At 31.2% G+C, this 16,516-nt stretch overlaps 1 protein-coding gene across 1 annotated transcript in view; it reads right to left on the bottom strand.

Moving 5' to 3' along the window:
* The window catches only part of LOC129231646 (potassium voltage-gated channel protein eag-like), an 84,096-nt gene that overhangs the window by 14,804 nt on the left and 52,776 nt on the right, over positions 1 to 16,516 (bottom strand). The window contains exons 8-9 of the mRNA XM_054866009.1: positions 13,855 to 14,290; positions 9,355 to 9,554 (exon numbers count right to left, since the gene is read on the bottom strand). Coding sequence (XP_054721984.1) covers positions 9,355 to 9,554; positions 13,855 to 14,290 — 636 coding nt within the window. The remainder of the gene's footprint in view (positions 1 to 9,354; positions 9,555 to 13,854; positions 14,291 to 16,516) is intronic.

Genomic DNA, 16,516 nt, shown 5'->3' with positions numbered 1-16,516 from the left:
GCAAATTTTAGTTATCCTTTCAGTTGAAATTTGTGTTAAAAATAGTATAGTACTAGTATTTTTTCAAATTATTAAATTTGAGAAAAAAACTGGTAATTTAAAATTTTTGTAGACTGTCTAAAATTGATGACAATCCCCCTCCATCATTTATTCTCACCTCAAAAATAATGACATTGATAAGGTCTATCACGGAGGTGAGGAATTTTCCATAATTATTAACCTAATAGATACATGTTTCTGGGATTTTTTTTCTTCGTTGTTACAATCTGCACTTGCTAAGTGTATGAAAACATGTGTACTTCTTTTTTTTTACATTAATTTACATGTCTGAAATTCAAGTTTACGTAGGTAAGAATTCCCAATAACCACACTTACGTTTTAAAAAAAAATCTATCTTCTTGTTTCTTAACAAAAATCTCAACTTATTTATTGCTGAAAATAAACTAGGGGGCTCCCTTGTATCATGCGAAGTAAAATTCGATGTCATTACTGCCATCTGTTAATGAGAAATGGCATTTTGCTATTGGGTAACGGGGGCGAGAATTTATTGTTTGATGTAATTCCTTATCCTACTAAAACGAAATAAAACACAATATTAAGAAGTTTAATAAACTTAAACAATCAGTATTTGAGACACTTGTGAAATAAATATAAATAAATAAGTATACTTTTAATGAAACAAGTTATTATTAAGCAACATAAACAGTCACACCATTTGTGTGACATGTCACGGAGGTGAGAACTCACATGTTGTGAATCAAAAATATATTACAATAAAAATTATTAAAAAATGTTGGCAGGTTTAAATAGATATATTTTTGATAAAATTTAAAAACATTGTTAAATGAATTGTCCTTTTAAGTATTTACTGTAAAAGACGTGCGACAGAAAAGATATACTTTTTGAAGAATGAGCTAGAAATGAAATCTGCAAAAATAACTCTCCTTCCAGGATCAATAGCGCACTCCCTCAAATTCTGCGACTTCTCAGTTTCTGATCTCTACAGCAACACGTACTTACGTACATACACATGTACATTCAGACGTCACGAGAAAACTCGCAGTAATTAACTCGGGGATCATCAAAACAGATATAGTTCGGGCGTTCATCATGGACATTTAGGTCATAATCTGAGATAGTTTTTTCCGCAAAAATACAATACTTCCTTTACCATATAAAAGGAGGTAAAAAATGAGTGGCATTTTTTTTTGTTTTTTTTTTTTGAGTTTTTAATGATCGAGTGAATAGATAGAGTTCTTGACTCATAAACGTTAGTGTTTTTCAAAATTTCTGAAAAACAGTTTCAAAAATTAATCTCAAAATATTTTTCGAAAACAATAAACGTTGCAAAACCTTGCCTATTTTTAATTTTTAATCAAAGATTGGATTTTTATTCTTTTATCTTTTGCAAAACAGGCGTAAAGGGAGGAGCTGAAGGCACTTGATATCTCTCTCGAAATAATATTAATACTGTCTGCGCCGCTTAATCGAATATTGTCGGTTCTAAGAAATATTATTCGATTAAGCGGGTAAATTTTATTTACCTTTCTAAATTCACAACATTTGTCTTGAAACGTAATAATAATAAATCAATATAGCTATTTGAAGCGAATAATTAATATTAGGTAAAAAGTTTTTGAAATAAGATAAAGGACAAAATAGTTTCTTAATTAATTTCAAGTTCGTATGAAAACTATAAAAAGTAACTTGCAGTTTTAGCTAAGAAATCTTTATTTTGCCATATTTTTTCACTGCATTATTATTTTTTTTTTTTGCAAAAAATAGTGCATAATAGGGGATAGCTTGTTCATGGTCTTTTAGAAACGCATTTTCTGACTCTCTTTTTTCCCTCCTCGCTTACCGCGTTTTACATTTAATTTTAACTAGTTTGTTATTGTCTAAATTATGTATATTTCTTTGTTGTGTTATTTAAGTCAATTCTCGACTGCGCTATCTTTTTTTTTTTTTTTTGTAATGGCAAAGACAGGGGGAAATTTGATAGAATAGTGGAAATGTTTCGATAAAATATGCTTGCTGTTTTTTTGCCCGTTGTCGAGAAAACTATTACTTTACATTTTAACGTCAATAATTTTTCTTACTTTATTTATTTTTAATTTATTTTTTTTTAAAAATCAGAAAAAATATTTGCGAAAGCTGGTTAATATTATTTGATTATCCGGGGGAAGTATTCGATTAAGCGGGGATCTTTAACATTGCGTCTATGGGGAAATATTCGGTTCCGGGAAGTTTTATTCGTATAAGCGGGGTATTCGTTTATCCGTAACCCGATTAAGCGGGGCTGACAGTGCCACCTTTTAATATTTTCAAACTTAAATTTGAAAATTTCTCATAATATTTGGCGTGGGCAGCTCCCGAAATTAATTCCTATACACGCTCCTGGCAGAGCCGTGTCCAAGGGGAGGGTTTTAGGGGTGAAACCCCTCCCATTGAAAAAAAAAAAATCAATGAATCATTAAACGATTTTCCAAAACGTATTTTAAGTTTTAATTAATTTTAGAGTTAAACTCTGATACAGTATTCACCCTCTTTAATATTTCCCCAACTTTAACAATTAACATTTTCCTCAATTGTAGGATTCCCAAGCACCTTCGCTTCTAAGTGCTTGAGAAAATGGAATGGTTGGAGAGTCCGGCAATGCTGTAAGCATGCAGGGGAAATTTTTTTAAAAGAATATTAGACAATGACGTAGCCCCCCCCCCCCCCCCAGAAAAAAAAACTTAGGGGCAGGGAAAATGGTTACTTTGCTTTTTGTTTTTTTATGGTACGCCTTTAGTGTTGGATGAATTAGTCGTTTCACACAGTAGAAAAATGTTTCCATGCGAAACAGCAATATTTTTTTTTAAATAAAATTTTTATTTTCATTCAATTCCTGTTCAATGTTATTTGATGCAAAAAAAAAAAAAAAAAAAAAAAAAAGAAAAAAAAAGAAAAAAAAAAAAAAAAGAAGGAAAATGAGGTGGCATAAAAGAAATATGTGTGCCTTTACAAAATGTTCAACTGTACAAATAAGATTTCATTAAAAAAAAACGTAAAACGTATTTGAAAAAAACGTAGTTATCGAACTAAAATGAATTATTCAACACGCGTAGTTAGTTTTCCTTTGACAACGGAAGTTACAAAGGGAAAAGGTTTCAACCCCTCCCTTTATGAAATCCTGGACACGGGCCTGGCTCCTGGTGTGAAACTATCTGTATTTCATGAATAAAATAATTAGACTTTGAAACGTTAAACTTGTGCAGTTTCACCCACAGATGGCGCCTTGTGTCTGAGTCGCTTGATTGTCAGAATGCACCGGAAATCCTATAACAGTTTCTGTTTTGTTTTTCTTTGTTTCCTTTGCAGAATGTACTAATTTTTGCTTCAATTAAATATTTATGCCAATCACTTCCATTTCGGTATTTTTTTGAAATCGAATTAAACATTAAAAGCAAATTAATCCTATTCAGATTTTTTAAAATAGGACTTTTAAGTCTTATCACTTTGGAAATCGCAACTATTGGATAATTTGATTTTCAAATTGAATTTCTAACGTTGTATACACCTTAGGTTTACCATAAAATGCAACGCGAAAATTTCATAAAAATGAATTAATATTTCAATCTCTGTTTAGAGGTTTTCCCCCCTTCCCATGACGAAGGGGGATTTGGGGGGGGGAAGATAAATAATAAAAAAGTCGGACTCGGACGTTTCTAAATCGAAGAGCCGGAGTCGACAATTTTTCTTCCAACTCCGCAGACCTGCTTTCATACACACACTCTCATAGACTGTGCAAGAATAGTCTTTGTAAGTAACATTCATGGACTTTATAATGTTTCGTTGATTCGTTATTGACAATGAAAAATTTTCCATGTATTTAATACCATTTTGATATTGCACGGATGCTTTTGGTATCTGAAGACAAATTCTAGTTTCAGTTGCAAATTAAAGTGAAATTTAAGAATGAGTGCAATTATAAGAGAAATTCAAATCCCGGTTTATTATTTCAATTTAATGAAATATTATGTGTTCGATTTCGCAAGGACAGTCGATGTTATTACATAGAATCCTCTTGCTCGACTTCGCTTTTCTCAACCTCTTTCAACCCGTAAACTGGTAAAAAATGTGAAAAAATTTCGCCAACTAGTGTTATTAAATTAAAAAATAAAATAAATTACTAGGTATAAAAAAACTTACAAAAGTTCATTAGAAGGTTTTTATTGTGATTTATTTGCCGTGATATGTTAATTCAAAGATAAAGTACTTATTGTAAATATCACATATATGAGCGGGGCCGCAGAAAACCGAGACGGGCCCCTTCTCAGTTTGGTCGACGGAGCCCCCTCCTCTCACAAAACTCATAAAATTTATACTGTACTCCGACTCCTAGTCGGGCCCCTATTTTCCGACTCTGACACGGCTTTTCGTCGGCCCTGCATATTGAGTAGATAAACCATTCAGAAAAATTACAGCAACTATGAAAAGTGATCACAAAATTAGCGTTAAGGACTTTTTTTTTTTTGAGTGGAGAAATAAAAACCTTGTAGGACCCGTCAATTTTTTCCATTCATAACAGCGCTTTTGAATCTCTGCTCTAGCTTGCGAGTTACAAAAGAACAAAAGTGCAAACGTATTACAAAAAAGAAAATAGCTTTTTAGTGTTTCACATAAATTAAAATACTCTGCTTTGTGCTTATTTCTGTTTTTGCTTTGAAAGGAGTGTCACTAACCCAACAAATAATTTAAAGCATCCTAATTAGTAATAATTTCCGTCGCAGTCTCTTAATATTAAGCGAAACGATTGATGTGGCGATATGTACATGACATTTTATTAGCATTTACACAACAAATAACACTAATAATATTTTTTCTTTGCCCGTAAAGTTAACTTAATATTTTCGTCATCACTCGAGTTGAAAAGCTTTCCATAAAAATGAACTACATGAGAAAAGGAACCCCATACTTATAGCGCGGTCAGATGCAGGACGGAAAATCATGAAGTGGCGTGGAGTTTTGAAGATGACAACACTCCACACTCCAATCTACGGGTTGTTAGCAGTCATCCGGATATGAAAGTAGTGTTAAAGCTCTCGAAAAAACGGTTTTGCAAAATATAATGCCGGATTTCGTACTGCAGAAATTAATTCAAGTGATAAAAATAAATTGAACGACCTGTTTGGATAACGAAGTGTTAAAGGGAAAAAATCCATATCTAGGTTAGACAAAGTTAGAGAGAAATACGTTACCTAATTTAAAATAATTTATGAAGTTACTTGTTTCAACTTGAGTTTCTTGAGTTGAGGAACAAGTTTTGCTAGAGATTTGGAGAAACTGAAAGTAAGATGCAATGCTAAGCGAAGTATCTAATGTGAAAAAAGACAAGGTGGTTCTTAAAATTATGAACTAGACATCTTTAACTTTTTCAGTGCATTTTTAAGTGTTGATGATCTTAATCAGAGCAAAATTCATTTTATTTACCATTTATCATATTTTATACACAGAAAAATATAATTGTAGAGCTAATTTAAAACAAGGAATAGAGCATTACGAAATTGCGGTACATTAAATTACCTCCAATAATATAAAATTGCTTTCTGTAAGCAAAATTTTAATTAATGACAATTTTGTTTAAACAATGCAATTTTATGTCTATTGAAAAAAATTCATAGTCCGTAGAGGAAATTTACTATTATTTCTAACTACTTAAATTGCGTTTTGAAAGCGAAATAGTCAAATCTTTAACTGTAATAGCCTGAAATAGGGAGCAACGCAATTGACGTATAACGGAAAAAAATCGGTGGAAGAAGCACACTTCCCTCTACTCGAGGCACTAAACGCGATTTTTGAATACATTGGAATTTACATTAAGGTTGGCCTCTGATTAGTGATTATTCTGTGGATTCAACTTGCATCACCAGTCAAATGAGAGTGTGTACTGACTGCTTAGGTTCTAATTTCTCGTTGCATTACTGCCACAACCTTTCCAAACACTGGACAAATATTTAAATTCAATGGGTTTATATATATATATATATATATATATATATATATATATATATATATATATATATATATATATATATATATATATATGTATTTATATATATATAAGGGTGGTCCTTATTTATATGGGATTTTTTTTTCGGAATTCAACAAGTGACGCCCCCTAGTTTTGTGACACTATGATAAAAAGTAACGTGTGCAAAATTTGAACTTGATCGGTCAATAATAACACGTGACCCTAGGACGTTGAACTTTAACACTTTTGAGAATTTTCGCACAAATCTCGAGTTTTTTCTTCAGACCCAGTTCATCGTTTCTCCTAGGTTATAATATTTTTACAGTGAGGTAGCACTAAAACTAATCTTTTTAATTACTTCATATCATATAAAGATTTTACATTGAATAAGAATGAAATAATGCTTTCGAAACTTTTCCTTAATCGTACGCTTTTCTCGTTGTATCTCGATCTTTTTTTTTCCCGATAGTCTTGGACTGTCTGCAAAATTAGTTGCTTTTGTCACTCATCTTTAGTAAATTTGTTGTAAAATTGTTCGATTAATTGTGCCCCTCTTTACCTTGTATCATCAAAACCTTCAGCATTTTAGCAATATCTCTTTTCTTTAAATAGCTTCCTTCGTTTCCCAATGAATCAGAATCAAGTAGGAAAAATTGTTATTTGTAATCTATCAAACAGTTTTATTGACTTGTAATTAATTCTATAAAGAAGGACGATCTTTACTAAGAAAGTATTCCAAATCATCTACTGTTATCTGATTTTTTTTTTTACAGTCATCAGGCACACCTTTCTTATCAGCAAACCTTTTTTGGACTAGTCTTTTCCTATCTTTAAAATGTATATTCTTTCATCCAATACGGACAAAGCTACTAGTTCATTCCCTAAATACCATAAGTGATTTATGAATTTTCCAATCACTGCTTATGCTGCATGTTTGTCATCATTTTTGTACGCTGCTTGTATTTTAGACCCATTATATTATTTAAAGGAGCCTCGATTAGGTTGCTGCAAAAAAAAAAAAGAAAAAAGAAACATATCTTCATGCAGCATATAACTGTGAAACAGCATTTAAGGGCTTTCTCTTCATGCAGGGTAAATTTGAATTCTTTCCGAAATGTATAAATTTCAAACAATAAATTCCTTTTGCCACCCACTGGCTCAGGGATAAGCTCCAAGTTGCCGAAAACGTATCTCTCTAGGAGTGACTTCACCATGAAATATTGTTACAAGTTATGAGAACTCTCTGTAATCTTAAAGGGAAAGATCTATCTCAATTCCAATTTTTACGAAAAATAATCTGTCATCAACTTCATATTTTAGAATTTTAGTGGTATGTGTACTTGATTGAAATGTTATAATTTCTAAATGATGAAGATCTTTCCACGAAATTTTGAAGAACTTAAATAATGAAATATTGGGTCTAGAACTAAGAGAGGCAAGAACTTCTTTGAAGATACTTTGCATTAAAATTTGAATTGCATGATGATGGCAATCCAAATGTAATATATCACCGTTCAGTTTTTGCTCTAAAAAATTACAAGCACAATTTATACTGCCGATATGCAAGCCGTTTCATCAAATACTACAGCTTGAACAGTTAGCAATAAAGAGCAATCATCCAAGATATCCTGTACAACTGAAGAAATTTCAAGGCCAGCACCAGAAGGTATCTCAGGAATTCCGAAGCTGTTCAATATTGGGACCTGAAGCCATCACGGTAAGCCTATTGGCGTTCTTTTTTCAGTTACCTCTGGATGTAGCTTTGTATTCCAGTGAATAACTACAAAATCTAAATTTAGATTCATAAAATTTGATATACCTATCGAAGATTTTCTCTTGCTCTCTTAATTGATGTACGATTGATCACAAAGTCATTTGGATTTAAATTTACTGCACCTACATAGGCTGTTAATAAATGAACAGAATCTTTATTCATTTTATGGCACTTGTCTAACAGTGCTAAAAGATGAGCAGATATCAATAGTTGCCTAGCTTTTTTACGTTGTTTTAAAAAGGTTTAACAGGTTAGGACATACACCCATTTCAGTTTCTAAATCTTGTGAATAGCAAGAAGAATTTGATGATAATAAAGTACCATGTACTGAAATAGAAGAAAATTAATTCAAAGTATAGATTTTTAAATTATTCCGATCTCGATTTTTTTTTTAAACGAATGCTTTAGATATTGAAAATATAGTATATTTTTATGTTAGAGGAATCGAAGATTTTTCGAAATTTATATTTTTAAAAATTAAAAATTGCATAAATATTCAAGTATATTTAAAACTAAAGAACATGAGATTAAAATATAATTGCCATTACTTATATTTATAGCATTGAAACACATCAACCATATTTGCCACACCTATTACAGACACAGGAAATTTTGTAAATCTCACTCCTAAAGCCTGAAGGAGGCAATTTGTTGTTGTCAAAGATCATTCATTAATGGCCTTTGGAATCCTTTGTTTCCATCTTGGTGGTAAGTAAAAATCTCCGCAACTTGGTTTGGAACGAGTACAGAAGAGTGCTATGCCTGACAAAAGGCCATTGGTGTACATGTACCCTCTGTAACATGTAAAAACTTACAGAATAAAAGTGAGAGAATGGTCTGTCTGGAAGTAACAGTATCTATTTAGGTTCAAAATTACTTTAAATATAAAACGTAAGATTCACTGTTTGACTTAAAATTTTGCAAGGATCATTTATTTGTATAATGGAACAAATTCTGGGGAGTCGCGTAAAATACCTTCAACTTCAAAAATAAGAACCACCCTAATATATATATATATATATATATATATATATATATATATATATATATATATATATATATATATATATATATATATATATATATATATATATATATATATATATATATATATATAATATTATTTTGGACTCATATATTGGATTATATTACAATATTTAGCCCGCAAATAATTTTAAAACTTAAAATTTGAAAGGAAATTTGCATTTCAAATATTAAAATTTTCAAATCGTTCGACGCACTGAACATTGTGCCGAATTTTTGCTTCCAGTAAGCAGTAACATAACCTACTGATAAAATTGGGTTTTCCAATTTCTTTTTAATAAGCGTACATAAGTATAAACAGTGCTAAATTTAGAGAAGAGATATCCGGGGGCCTTGCCCGGGCGGTAATTTCTAGAAGGCGGTGGCAAATTTACCCTATTTCTGCACTGTTTCGTTGATTATTAATGCAATAACTTGAAGACTGATGGGCAAATTCGGTAGTTTGAAGATTTACCCTTACTCGGAAAAAATCGAAGATATGTCACTGATTTATAAATATTTTAAGAATTGCTTTGTTTACCTTCTTTGTATCAATCCCTTTACTCATGGCCCAAGTAGATACTACATAGTCCATAACTCTTTCACTAAGGGCTTTTGGAACTTCATGTAGCTTCATAAACTCGCGCACGTTGTTTAACATTTCATGGTACCTTGCAGTTACCGATGTCATCTGTTGAATGATGGTTGTCACATGCCCGAAAATGGTGGCATATAAAAGGGCTGGAAGAGATAACCGCGTTAAATATTATTTTCACACACACAAATTATTTTCTTACATAATGTCATCTAATTTCAATGTTAAATTTATAATCAAAGCACATAAAAATGACTGGTTCTTATGCCGATAATTTATGTAGTTATTGAAAAATTAAACGAATTTCGAAATGTGCAAAACAAACACACATTAGCATATGATATTTTTTTAAACTCATGCTCCATAAATGTATTACTCATAATTCATAATGTTCTTACTAACCATTCTTTACTATCTGCTTGCTCAGTCTAAAATAAAAAAATAATACAGTGAAGCACCGTTTATACGTTTTTGAAGGGACTGTATGAAAAAAGCGTACGAAAAAAACGTATAATAGGTATAGGTTAATGTGTATTAGACTTTGCAGGGACCAATTTTAAAAACGTATAATTGATAAAAACGTATAAAAGAGAAACGTATAAACGGTGCTTCACTGTAATAATAAAGGCAAACTGCTATTAAATTTGGTGTGTTTGTGGACGCGCGCATGTGTTTGTGTGGTGAGTGTGTGTTTAATTTTCATTTAAAATTAATTGTAGTTTAAAAAATTTAAATTTTATAATTTGTAAATTAAAAATATCAGCTACGGTCTAGTTTTCACGTTTATCAGCAATCCGAGCATCAATTATATACATTTTATTATGATTTTATTTCCGTTCATTTATAAAGTAAATATTGATACAAATGTAAGAAATATTTGAAAATGAATTCTTAGTTTGCGTTATTAAGTTTTCTATGCATAAAAATAATAAACAATACACATAGTGAACTTTCCACGTAATCAATTTACTGTATTACCACTCTTTAGCCGACATGCCGTGAGATTGACCATCATGCCGTAAATTCAAATTTTAAGGCATGCCAGATAATTCGCGGTTCATTTCGAAAAAAAAAATAATTCAATAAAAAATCTGATTTAAATCAAAAAACTCCATTTTTTTATTAAAAAAAATATCATGATTTTTTTACGCTTTGATCATTATCATTATTATCATTGTATTCCAAAACTGATATTATAGGTTTGTGGTAACTAAAATAGGAAATAAAAATCTTGATTTAAATCTATTTAAATATCTTGTAAAGACTATTAATTGTAGTTTTGTATCTCGTTGTGCTAAGATTTCAAAAATTGAACATCGTTAAAAATTAAATTATCTTCTTAAAAATGCAATTAATGGTGCATTTTTATTTTCTGAGAAGTTAATAATGAAATCCTCACTCAAAATCATTGGCAAGTTATCAAAGCTCTTCCCAATTTTATTTTGGAGCTTTTAAAACTCTTTTTTAAAAATTATTACATTTATTCCCTATGAAACGCAACTTCTTTTTTTTAAACTGCTTTACGCAATTTTAATAATTTATTCTGTTTGTAGGTACATTTTTAAATCAATGTATGTTTATTCGAAATTAAGAAAGTCTAATTAAATCGCTTTTTGTTAAAAAGGAGTAAGTCAACACTGTTCGTTAGTTGACTTACGTCCTTTCAACAAAACTGATTCCATTATAAAATCCATTTAAAATAAGCTATTTACTCAAGCCAGAATTTAGATGCAAAATAATTTATTTCAGTAAAAGTCGTGTAACTTTAATGCAGCATAATACTGTTTCAAAGTGTTTAATCAAGTTTTTAAGTGTCTCCTTTTGTACTTCAAAACGCCTTAACGTTTGTTATCATTTATAATATTGCATATAATATTATGATGTAGTAAGAGCACTCTCAACGACTTCAAAAATAAGTTTCAAACAGTAACTTCAGAATTATTTAATGATGCAGTTAGCTGTGTGTAATATTTTCAACCTTCAAAAAATAATAATAAAGGGTAGGGTAAATGACTAGTTGTGGGCATCAAACCAGTGATGGGCAGATTTGTCTTGTATTGTAAACATCAAGTTTGTAACCGATATGCCAGGAACGCCATCAGTGGATTCTCAAAATAGCGTCTTAAAGCGTCTATAGCAAAATAACATTATTCTTTCCAAAAATAAGGTTTATCTATGTTTGGAAAAACTGTTGAAAAAGGAAAATGCAATTTTATTATCATTTGAGTTTTTAAAGGGTTTTTTCTTAAAAACCTGACGTTGCTGTTTCTCATGAAATTGCAGTTTTATTGGTAGGTACTCATTCCTTAACTGTTTTCTATCGTATAGGTATATTTTTTCCATTAACTAAGATACTTAAGATCATTTTCAGCTGATGTGCCCATAACTAGTCAAGTAAAATTAAGTATTTCAGTTATGGCACACATGATCATGTTATATGCATGTGGCATTTTTTTTTTTTTGGCCATTCTTACTTAAAATTATTACCAAGAATCGAAGATAAAACATAAGCTAAATTTTCCAGATGGTAAGTAGAAAATTCAGCAGTAGAATAGTTTTATTTATTTTTGTTGTTGTAGTTTACACGAATCTTCCGAAAGTGATTTGTCATTTATCCATTTTTTAAATTTTAATGTTGCTCGAATTGGTAAGTTAAAATATGATTATATTGTAAGAAAAATAAGTGTTTTAACTAAGTGAGTGTGACCATAACTGGTCAAACCAGAGCATTCAAATTTATTCCAAAAAAAAAAAAAAAAAGCATAAATATTTGTTGAAAATCATCTTCTTAAAATATCAAACTTTAAAAGGATAATGAAGAAAAGGGGGATTTTTGAATATTACACTATCATGTATACATTGATGATCAAATGTGAAATAGCCGATTGTTTCTAAAACGTGTGGTTCATTACCCGATTCCGATATGATACCAAAAAAAAAAAAAAAAAAAATTCCCTGACAATTGGTTGAAGCAATTTAAAGAATTAGTAAACTAGTATAGTTAAAATGGTGTAAGTGCAGAATATAATGGTTTGATCATTTAATATTTATATGATTGAAAGAATGGTTTTGTTGGTTTCATATGCGACATACGTTGCAAAACTCAGCTTTATAATTCCTTGGACCTAATTCTACCTGAAAGGTCCTAAAGATGCAACGAAGCCTGTTAAATTAGAACGAGGTTGGATCAGATTCACCTGCAACCATGGCTACTAAAGCATTAGCATTCAATTTACAAGAAACTACAGAAAAATATTCACTAACCATTCTGAAATAAAATACGTTACGTACTACTTATTAGAAAATATCACTATTAAATCGTAAATGATATATGGTAATGGTAATCAGTAGTTATCAATGGGTTCAAGAAACAGACTGAAATAAGTTAGGATTTAAATAATAAGCCCTTTAGGTGGATAAAACTGATGTTGCTGCGGCCCAAAAATACGGTGTAGACATCTAGAGTTTATTAGAGTGAATTTTATGAGCCAGTTGGTATTTCCAAGGCAGTAGGGGGATGGTTATGAACAGCCACCACGAGGACAGCTTGTGTTTCATGTTCATTTAAATTTAATTAGGCTCTAGTCCTAAAAATAAAGAACTTCTGCACGTTTTGAAGAGAAAAACGGAATTTTGTCCATTACTTATCATATCTGTTACTGGATATCATTAGACTGTTCGGTGTCTGTTACTGGGGGGTCGGACTTTTTTCGAGATTGAGCAAATAAAAATATAATTAACTAATTCGGAGGATTCAGAAGCAGCCAAAAGTTAGATGAGATGTAGTTGCATGAGAGAAAAATAGTTCAAAATGTCTAAATGCTCTAATCGGCTCAGAAAATCGAGTTAACCTGAGTGCAATGTCTTAAGCATGTCTGTTACTGGGGCCGTTACCCTATATGAAAAATAATCAAAGATATGAAGCAACATATCAATGTAATAAACATTAAATTGTTCGTCTCTTCACTTAAGGTCACCTTTTAAGCTTTCAAACCTTCAAAGAAGACACGTTAGAGAAGAAAAGTACAGTTGGCTCTCTGTTTAACGACGCTCTATTTAACGACTTTCTCTATTTAACGACGGCTTTTCACGGTCCCAAATGGTCCACGTAGTGAGTAAAACGACAACAAATTGCATAAAGTACAAATAAAGTAATAAAATAGAGTTAAAAAGAGTAAGTAAAGTAATAAAATAGAGTTTTTTATTACTTTATTTGTACTTTATGCACGTTGTTGTCTTTTTACTCATTCCATAATACAAAGTTTTCGACTGTTTTTTTACAAGGTCCACTGTAGTGTTTAAAGCATTCTGTTTAAGGACGTTTTCTACTTAAGGACGATTTTTTGTGGTCCCTTGACAGTCGTTAAACAGAGAGCCAACTGTATATATAAATAGTGTACGTTTCATTTCAAAACCACAAAAACAGAATTAAATCTTTTTATGTACCTCCAATAATCATCATGCAGATCGTGAACGCTTTCTCGTTGTCCGTCTCAGCTGCAACATTCCCAAAACCTACACTGGTCATGCAAGTCATGGTGAAGTACAAAGCTGTTACATACATCGTACCACGTAGTGGTCCTTTCGTCAGTTCATGAGTGCTGTTTGATAGAGGATTGGAGCTTGATTTGTAATAGAAATGCTTTCCGGTTATATTAGAGAGTTTCCAAAGCCAACTGTGCACAAAGCCGTTCTCAGCGTCACTGCGGCCTATGCTGTACCATATACACGCAAGCCAATGAGCCACCAGCATATAGAAACACAGAAGTAGGATAAGCATGGCGGCTCCATACTCAAGATATCTGTCCAATTTTCTCACTACTCGGCCTAGCCGTAGGAGTCTCACCACTTTTAGGGCACTAAATAAACTACCTATACCTTGCTGTAAGAGAAAAGCACGTTTTTTAAATTTACGATATGTAACTACAATCACTTTATGCAAAGCAATACATTCAGTTTTTACTAAATATATTTGAGCTGTAACGGATCTATCAATAATACTAACTATAATACTCAAGTACAATGAGCAATTGTTTTTCTAATAGCTGACAAACCAGCAGTTTATGCCTAAAAATGAAGTAAACTAGTGTAATTATCATAGCATCTCTAAGGATTGATAATTGTTCAATGTTTTTTTGTTAGTGACTAATGAAATGATGGATTAAAGACAAAGCATACAGAATGTAATAGTTGGAAGTGGATTTTTTTCCGTAAGTTAGTCACAGTCTATTAGCGCTCCAATTAATTAGGATTTTAACTAGTGTTGATCAGTACTGGACCCAATTAATCAGAACTTATGAAGTTCGAAGACTTTTTGATACTTTTGAACATTACATGCGAATTTTCACAGGTGTTTCGAGGGATAGGTAATTTAGAAAGAAACAAGTACTAAATGAAATACATTTTAGTTCATAAATTTTAAAAATAATTAATATAAACAGTATGTATAACAAAGCATGAATTATAAAACATAGTTCAAGAGAAGTCTACTAGATTCAAAATCAAGCATTGTAAATTTCAGTTTTTAAAAATGTTGTAGATAATTATTCGCTTAAGTAAATCAAAAGAAGAAACATTAAAACCTGCTCTAAATTATGTATCAGAAGAACACATTTTTTCTTTAAGAATTTTAATCATGAAAAGCTACATCTAAGTTTCATGAAACCATGTGAGGCATTTGATGAATGTTTGTAGCTTTAGTTATGAATTTAGTTTTAAATTGCAACCTTTCGTATAATTTTATGCAATTCACTGCTATACATATATTTTTTCGAGCAAAGTTCATGGTTATAGATGTTCATGTATATGCAAGAGTTACACAAACATGACTAATGATAATAAGGCGTCCCAAACTTAAATGCAGTAAAAGAAAAAAAAAGTCTTACTTTTCGGTTTGGGCAGTGTGAAGTTATGAGTGAAAATGTAAAAGCGTTTCTACAAGAATGAACTAATAAATATTTCTTGAATGGAGTACTGGGGGGATATTCATGAAAAAAAGGACGTGAAACTAGATAAAACTAAAATAATGGAAATGTTTTCTGGATATTTTATGTAAGAACAAATAATTTTATAAAAACAACAAACATGAAAAGTATCGCTAACGTTAAGGAGGCCTGGTACATTTTACTACTTCACCTATTCTTGTAATTAAGAGTAACAATGCTTTTCAAGAAGGATAATGAAAATGAGATGTCGTTGAAGAAAACGGTAAAGAACATTTTATCCATTTTATTCGAAAACAGAACAACATTTCACTTAAAATTTCCTATGACTAGCCAAAAATGCTAAAATTTAGTTTGGATGTGAGGATAGTTATTGTTTTAAAAACTATTTTATAAAGCTAAAGGGGAAGAATATACATGACATGTGCCAAGGTGAAAGCAGAAAACTATCATTTCCGACATTTTTTCATGCAAGTTTTGTCATCCTCCATAAAAATAAGGAGACACTATTCGACGTACTAAATTTACCACCACTACACTACTATGCGTGATTTTCTGGTTCTTTAACAGGCAATGGCATTGAGTGCTTTGAAGAACAAATTACACTGCACTGTAAAAAATTTGGTTGTACTTTGCACTAAGAAAGGGGCAGACAACAAAATATGGTTCTTTACTGTACGTATTTTGGTGAGTTATACACAAGTAAGCATCAACTTGGAATAAAATTACGCTCCATCTTTCACAGTGGCACAGTTCTTTTGGTGCACAACACCAAAACGTTTTTCAATGTTTCGAATTTAAAATTGAAGTGTAAAGCAAGGGATCAGCTATCTAGACTTTCTACGCTACTAGACGGCTGTAGGTAAGCCAGGACAGGTATCACTTAAGTAAAATGGTCACCTTTTAAACTGGTATCGAACTCATAATGGTTAAAGTAACTGGTTGCACTATTTGCGTTTTCAAATTAGTGCACCAATCATTGGTGAAAGCAGCATGAACTTGGACTTAAAATTATCTAAAGTATTGGTTCAACTAGAAAATTTGCACCATATAATGGTTTTTAAAAGCTCACTCAATTTTTTAGTGTACTAGCAATAAAAAAAAAAGAATGTTTCACGGTTTCACTGATTCTTGAATGCAAAAGTAATTATGTATACAAAAACGGC

Source organism: Uloborus diversus, chromosome 10 (genome assembly GCF_026930045.1).
Source record: "Uloborus diversus isolate 005 chromosome 10, Udiv.v.3.1, whole genome shotgun sequence".
Taxonomy (NCBI): domain Eukaryota; kingdom Metazoa; phylum Arthropoda; class Arachnida; order Araneae; family Uloboridae; genus Uloborus; species Uloborus diversus.
Note: the sequence above shows the minus strand (reverse complement) of the source record. Positions and strands in the feature narration are given on the sequence as shown.